A 7,842-nucleotide genomic window follows, 5' to 3' on the forward strand; every position below is an offset into this window, starting at 1 on the left:
GCTGGGGAATCAGATCCCCCGGGGACGCCCGGGTTAAGTACAATCTGGTGACTGATCAGTGTGGTTTTTATATTTCTTGGTATAAGAGGATTCACGCGCGGCATCAATGCATGCACTGCTAGGGACACGTCTCAGATCTGCCAGGGTCAGGTGGGCCCCACACGCTTGCCCTGCACTTCACTAACTGCTGTGGCGCCACATACACGGCTCCCTTTCCCCTCCTCTCCGAAGAATCCCACCACCACTCGTGGCGCCGCGCCGCGCCGAGATCTTCTAGAACCTTCTCCAGACCTAGAGCCCCAGTGAGAGGCCTCCGCTGCCGCCATGGCCCCCAACCCCGCCGCCATCGCCCTCTTGGCCGCCCTCGACGGCAACCTTCGTCTCCTCAAGAGTAAGCGCCGGCACCGCCTTAACCCGTCTCAGATGAGATAACGCTGCTTGGTACTCGCGTCTCCATTGTCCAAGAAACTATCGCGTGATGCTTAGGACGAATTTGCTGTGTAATGGTAGCGAATTTGATGTTCGCTACGGTTAGCTTATGACGAAGTTGGGTGTTAGGTCCTTCGATTTTGTTCGGCGGAAGCCACCTAATTTGAGATTGAGCGTTTCTGAGAAAGTTGGATGTTCGTACCTTCAGTTTTCCTCAGTAAGTTAGATGGAAGCCACCAAATCTGTGACTGCTTTTACTAGTTTCTAAGAAAGTTTGGCGCTAGTTCCTTCGATTTTGTTCAGTAAGTTAAGACTGAAAGGCACCAATTCCATTTCGTGAAACTAGTCGTGAACTTCCCTATTTAGACCGATTTGGAGACTCAGGCGTGCAAACCTATTTTTTTTAGGTTCCCTCCATTCTCTTGTGTTTGTTACTTGCATAGATCGTGGCATTTGACATTTGTTGCGTCTGCAATTTCTCCATGCAAGAAATGTCCAAAAAGATGGATTTACGGGAAACCAAGGACCCGAAAGGGCTAAACGCACTCCATTTCGCTGCGAATAAGGGGTCCCTGGAGATCTGCAAGTTCCTGGTAGAGGAAGCGGGGCTGGATATCAACTCCACATCAGGCGTAGGTAAAATCTTGTGCATACCGGTGGCAGGAGAGTGTTCATCGTGTTACTACTTCTAGCACTGAAATGTCGCGTTCTCCTTGCAGGTGCAACACCGATGTTTTATGCCGCACTCAAGGGAAATGTTCAGGTTGTAAGGTATCTTCTTGATCATGGCAGTGATCCGGCAAAAGCTAGCGAGAGGGGCTTAACACCGCTGCACAATGCGGCAGAGCATGGTGTGTCACTCGTTCTTCATTCCACAAGTCTGTGGAATGTCTTGCAGTATCTTCTTACAAGTGGTTTCTGTACACTGTAGAACATCCAGTTCAGCTTAACTTGGATTTTCATAATATGTTTGTTGTGCTTCCAGGGCATTGCGAGGCTGTAAGACTATTGCTGTCCAAAGGAGTTGAGGTGGATGCTATCAATTATCGAGGGACACCATTGCACATGACTGCTGCAAAGGGCCAGCATCAGGCCATGAAAATTCTGCTGGAGCATGGTGCTGATGTAAGCTACTGATTTCTCACTTAATTGCATTCCCAGATATTTAAAATAAAATAAAATAAAATAAAATGCAATCAATTAATCTCTTTTGGCTTGATGGCAAAATGGTTTATCCTAGAACTGCATAAGATTACTTGGTGGGCACATTTTTTCATTATTAATTTTGAATCTGACTAATTTCGAATTTATCTCCCTTTTCAGCCCAACAGAGTTGTTAATCATGTCTTCTCACCACTCATGATGGCATGCTGCGGGAACAATTTGGAATGCATGAAGCTACTGATTGAGGTCCCGTAACTTATCTACCTTACTTGATGAATTCTATTTATGTTTGGCTGGTCGATTGTGTCTTTTATCTGTAAACAAGTGTTTGGAGTAGAATGCAGGTTAACAAAGCAGGCATATTAGTTCGATTGGACTTACTGTCACAATTGAATGTGAAGTTCCTATCTCTAAAGCTTTGTTTTGCATTTTATATTTTCAATTCAATAGGCTGGTGCTGATGTGAATGGTAGTACCGGCTCTGGACCAACTCCTTTAACGGGGGCAGTTGATGATGGCTCAACTGAACTTGTCAAGTTCTTGCTGGAGGCTGGTGCTGACCCTAACATTCCTAACCAGGTAACTACAGCTCCGGCTTTGGCGCTCCTGTTTATCTATTTAATGCTTCGAGGGCTGGCAATCTGGCCTCACCTATGGTTGGGTGGCAATCTATTAAACTATTTCTAAGGCCGTGTCTGCTATAGTGGTGCATTATGATAATTCAATTTTTGTAGCTGCTTTTGCCTTTGTGTTTGGCAACCAACTTTTGTCTGCTTCCGTGGTTAGTTTCCCACAACAGATTATAGAATTGTTTCAGCATAGCACAAGAATTGCGTTGTATAACTCTTGACTATGGACTATCCACAAGTGTTGTGCAATCATTGTGTATTTGTGTGCACCTCTTGGGGTTTGCTTCTGACTGCATGATTTGCAGCTTTAGTGATAGATTAGGGCCATGGTTTTGGAGTTTTTTCACAACGCATACAACATGGTTTAAATATCGTGATGCCATTCTCTGTAGTTTTCATACTGAACATACCATCGGAATTCCAGTTTTGAGTTTATGCATGTATAACACTGGCTAAAACTTAAAGAGTAACTTTGCCGTGTTTTCTCCAGTTCTGTTAGGTTCTCTACAGCCGATGGGGTGATTTCAGTAAAATAGTCTTTTATGTTTTTTTGTCAGTATTGCGGAGAACTAGTAATTGTGCATGATTAGTTCTTTTCACAATGTTGATCTTTCATTTTTCATTTGGTATTACATTGCATCTTCTGATTCTGATTTTACTTTTGCAATGTAGCATGGGGATATTCCAATCAAGAGAGCAGCAGCTCGCGGTCTACGTGAGATTGTTGAACTTCTTTTACCTAGGACAAACCCAATTATATCTGTGCCTGATTGGACAGTTGATGGGATAATTACTACCATGAAATCTCTGCATACCAGGATTCAGGTATCTATGTGTTTGTTAACTCATTCTAGAGTAACCTGTACATTTCAATTTTGATCTAAGTAATTTGTGATGCTCTTGGATGCTCTATGTTGCATTTTCCTTGAAAATATTTCACACTGCACTCACACGTGACCTGTATTCAGTGACCCCTTTATCTTGTATCCTTTGTTTTTGATTTATTTTCACTTCGAAAAATATCCTCAGAAAATATGTTATTTGACACATGGCAACATTAATTATATTGTTGCCTCCATGTTCTCTCTGCAAGCCTGTATTCTTAATAAATGAATAAACGATAGACATTAAAGTCCTTATATCTGTGCTGGCATTAGGAACTCATTGGACACAGTGTTCCAGATATCCTTCAGGTATTAGAACGAATGATGTTATACCTCAATTGAATTTTCTACTGAATTTGGATCGGCAATTTCTTAATAGCAAAATTCCACAGAAACTTCAGTTGTGCTGGTCATATGGGCACTTCCTGCAGAGAAGTATCATGATTATTATTTTATGTATTTGTACTAAGGGACGCATTTTCCAACTGTAACACTGATGCCTAAACCGGCAACTGCTATGCCTTTGAAGTTCAACTCAACATGCCACCCCTTTCAGGATGCTGTTTCTGCAGAAGAAAGAATAGTTGACCTGAAGTCAAAAGGAAAGGAAGCATTTGTGAAGCAGGACTACTTTACAGCAATGTACTACTACGGAATGGTGAGCGTATGAACCGGTGTAGTACTTGTTTGGAACAATACAAGAGAAAGTTGCAAACAAAATACTAATTCTGAAATATCAGGTTCATGATTTAAACTGCAGTGAACTTCAGATTTCTCTGTGGTAATACAACTATTTGCTTAATGATCGTTCATAAGATTGTCTGATGATTCATGGTTTTAGTTGAAATGGTTGTGAAGGTTTTCCTGCCTTACAAACATGATGATGGAGTGCATGGTTTTAAAGACGTCGCAGGATGCCTAAGCGACGCTTAGGCGTCCAAGCGCTCCCCCTCCGCCTTAGAAAAACACTCGCATTAGGCGCCTAGGCATCCAAAGCGTCCGCCTAGGCGTCGCCCCTCCGCTTTAGGACGCCTTAATGCCTTTAAAACCATGATGGAGTGAAAAAAAGAAAAGAAAAAGAAAAAGATGATGGAGTAATAATAGTTAACACTTAATTCTGCAATGACCTTCATTTGCTTGTCGTTGCTAAACTGTGCTTTGCTGAACATATTTTATAGGGTAGTTATGGCAATGGCTTTAGTTCACTCTGAAACTCTGACTGCACCCCTGCTTTTTTGGCTAATTATGAAAATGCTGCACTTTCATCATTTTCTTTAATGATTTTGCCACTCTGACTGCATCCCTGCTTCGGCCGTTAGCATCCATCTACCTGTTTTATTCGCTCACCATTCAGTAATTTTGTCCACTCAAGTCGAAAATCGCATGTGTTCCTCATTGCTTCTCCTCTCCGGCCTCTCTCTACCAAGTGGTCATGCCTAAGTATGAGGGAGGAGCAGGTGTGGAGGCGACTACGGGTGGTAGGTCCCACTGTGCCTGTGGGCAAAAGGATAAGTTCTTTTTTTTAAAAGGAGAAGAATAAGTGAAGAAAACAGTAAAATAGACAGCAGCTGGTTAGATAAGCTAGATTATCATTATGCACCACAATGCCGAATGCAGCCTAAGCCCAACAACTGTTTATATGTGCTTTTCTTACATTAAAACCAACTGAAACACAACAATATTCTCCAATGAGCCTGTTAGACCCATTTACCATAGCAAGAAAAAATCATGCGAAGCTGAGCGCCATCCTTGCTGGTTGCTGCTGCAGGTGATGGAGATAAACCCTCTTGATGCCACCCTGTATGCCAACCGGAGCCTCTGCTGGCTGCGGATGCGAGAAGGGGACAGAGCTTTGCTAGACGCTCGGCAGTGCAAAACACTGCGCCCTGGTTGGGCCAAGGCATGGTACCGAGAGGGCTCAGCTCTCAGTTTCATGGAGGTATAACTCCTGTATCAAAATCTAACCTTTCAATATAATTCAGTCTCTCAACCTGTCTCTGACTTGCTGTAATCTCGTTCCTCCATGTACAGGACTACCGAGGAGCAGTTGGTGCGTTCCAGGAGGCGCTGAGACTCGACCCTGCGAGCAATGAGGTCAAGAAGGCATTAAGGTAATGATGCTGTTTCTGGAATCTTTTATGGTTACCCTGTTTGAAATACATCATCTTTGGAGGAAGATGAATTCTAAATCCTAGTTATCTTTATAGAGCTTTGAGATTCTCTGATATATTTTGACTCCATTCATTCTCGCAACTTGCAGTGAGGCCACGAGTAAGGCTGCTGCTCGTCTTTTTAAGAGCAGAACCTTTGATGGAGCTGACATATAAGCAAGTGCCTTTGTCTCACATATCTGAGATCACCCTTCTTTTCATCAGCTACTAATCTACTACAAGGCCTGCTCGTATCACAGTTGCTGCACTCACAAGAGAGCTACTTCCTATTGAACTATGCGCCGGTGGTGAAGAAATACAAGTTGTTAGAGATATATACTAAAAGTATGTAGTTCATGAATATTTTCCTTGGAGTAGATGTTGACCTCCACTAATCGTCTAAGCCGCAGCGCCATTGCTCAAGGGTTCTGAACTTTGATATTTGGCAATGGAACGCATACCTGTGCACTCTGGCTTGATGTACACAAGTGCTTTCTTTTCATGTCAAGTGTGGGAGAAAAATAACAATCCATGTGAACTATAAATTAGAAAACGTGTATGTTTTCCATGTGTGGGTAGTTTCTGAGTTCGAAGGTGTCTTGGAGGAGGTTCCGCTTCTCTAATGTGAGCATGTGTATGTTTTCCATGTGTGGGTAGTTTTTGAGTTCGAAGGTGTCTTGGAGGAGGTTCCGCTTCTCTAATGTGAGCATGTGAGGCGCTTGCAGGTATAATTGTATCCACCTGGGCCTGGCGGTGTGGCGAGGCAGGGGCGTGTAGATCGCTGTCCGCACAGCTGCTCCATCGGTGGCGGTGAGTGGGCGGGCGGCACCGCGGTAGCTTTCTCCTGTGTTGTTCTGACCGATGGTGTAGGGGCTGGCTGGTTTCTCTTGCGTGATGGAGACGATCTTAGGGTTCTCCCAAGACAATGTTTTAGTTGATGCTTGTTCCCGATTCTAGGATTCTCCCAAGACAATGTTCTAGTTGATGCTTGTTCCCTTTCATCTGGCAGGAGTGTTGTGTTGAGTTTGCAGGAGTGTTGTGTTGAGTTTTGGGAGGCTTTATCGGCGAATTTCCTTGAATACCTTAGGTCTGGAGATTGTTGGATCGGATGAGATTTTGTCGCATATATCTATGTTTTTCCTGATAGTTTGGTTTCAGGAGAGAGCGACTTGAAGCTCTTCTATCTGTTGCCACAATGTAACATATCTTTTACGTTTTATGGTGAAGTAAAAGGCAAAAAATGGCATGAGAGTTGAGATTTATGGACTAATAATGGCAGTTCAAGTCTTTGCGGTGATAAAAAACTTGCTTGGTGATTCGAGATCCGTAGCAGTGACATTTCTAATGGGGCCGACAACAGAGGATAAATTAGTTTAGTCTTACCTTTCACGGTAAAATTTAATATCTAACTTAATCAATAATGATGGGTTTATGCACTGCTTTCTTCATTTTTTTATTGAATTTTCACCGGGGGAAACGGGCCCCCACCTGAATATATTTCATTCAAAGTTGCCTATAAGGCTTTTTAGCCTCTACAAGATAGAGTTCAAGTGAACCGAAATTTTACAGGGGATACAAGAGAAGATAAATAAAAGGAAAAGAACACACCCAACAACACACGGAAGCAAGAAAGATAAGGAGGTCACTCCGAGAAACCTTGGAGACAGTTGACCGATGAGAAAATTCATCACGACACAAGCACAACGATCCCAAGGAAGAGCCAGTGACACGGCAGCAGGAGGGACACCCCAGTTTGAGGAATCACCGGGGTAATCGAACGACTATGGTTAGCTGAGAAGCAGCCACGACACTGCACTGTCGACGTAATCAAAAGGCAACGCACATCCGAGACCACACGGCGCGTCGACACCACCTGTGTCGGGGGCGTGGCCGAAGGGGCGCACGCGGCCGAGATGACGCCACGACGCATGTGTGCCTACCATATGGAGTCGAAGGGCATCACAGAGCAGAGACGCACCATAAAGCACTCGCGCACGGAGCACCCTCACCGCACGTGAGGGTCGCCGCCGTAGTCGAAAGGCATAGCACCACCGATAGCAACCCCAATCCCACCTGGGTCCGATATAACCGAAGGGTGGTGGGCAAGCCGAGAGCACGAGCGAAGACAACCCGTGCCAGCCACACCATAGAGCTTCGACAAGAGCCCGACGCAGAAGCCTAGCAACCAGCATGGAGAAACCACCACCACTGCCACGGCTCGCCTCGCTAGAGGGAAACCGCACCCATGGCCGCCAATTGCAGAATCAAGGGGCACACCAGTACAGAGGGAGCAACACCTTCTAACACTGAGGGCAAGGCTGAGGAGGCTCAACACTCGGCCCCGACGCACGTGTGAATCACTAATCTCTTGCGACAGGGCTCAATGGTACGCCAATCTCCCTTGCCAGTCGTTGATGGTGGCGATATTTCTTTTGCGCTGGGTCGTTGGGCTTCCCCAGGGGCAAACGGACACACAAACCTATTCAGCTAATTTTGGTGTCCATGGCTAGACCCAAACGATCCAAAAGGGTCACTTGCATTGGGTCGCAGATAGCGGGGAGAGGGGGAGGAGAAAACAACAATTTT

General features: G+C 44.8%; 1 protein-coding gene across 1 annotated transcript; it reads left to right on the forward strand.

The window, feature by feature from the left end:
* The first annotated feature begins 275 nt into the window (after nucleotides 1–275).
* Nucleotides 276–5,842, forward strand: LOC124652653 (ankyrin repeat and SOCS box protein 3-like). The gene is made up of 11 exons (XM_047191692.1): nucleotides 276–391; nucleotides 919–1,065; nucleotides 1,149–1,280; nucleotides 1,415–1,554; nucleotides 1,753–1,839; nucleotides 2,044–2,172; nucleotides 2,895–3,047; nucleotides 3,663–3,764; nucleotides 4,875–5,045; nucleotides 5,138–5,217; nucleotides 5,367–5,842. Exons 1-11 carry the CDS (start codon nucleotides 325–327, stop codon nucleotides 5,431–5,433), a joined length of 1,275 nt encoding a protein of 424 aa, XP_047047648.1. The 5' UTR covers nucleotides 276–324; the 3' UTR covers nucleotides 5,434–5,842.
* Nucleotides 5,843–7,842: the final 2,000 nt, after the last annotated feature.

This window comes from Lolium rigidum, chromosome 5 (assembly GCF_022539505.1).
Source record: "Lolium rigidum isolate FL_2022 chromosome 5, APGP_CSIRO_Lrig_0.1, whole genome shotgun sequence".
Lineage (NCBI taxonomy): Eukaryota > Viridiplantae > Streptophyta > Magnoliopsida > Poales > Poaceae > Lolium > Lolium rigidum.

Bases quoted from the DNA above. Each gene is read 5' to 3' on its own strand.
- LOC124652653 (XM_047191692.1), top strand. From the start codon at position 325: ATGGCCCCCAACCCCGCCGCCATCGCCCTCTTGGCCGCCCTCGACGGC. The intron at 1,840-2,043 runs GTCCCGTAACTT...TCAATTCAATAG, and splicing joins GCATGAAGCTACTGATTGAG to GCTGGTGCTGATGTGAATGG. The intron at 5,046-5,137 runs GTATAACTCCTG...CTCCATGTACAG, and splicing joins CAGCTCTCAGTTTCATGGAG to GACTACCGAGGAGCAGTTGG.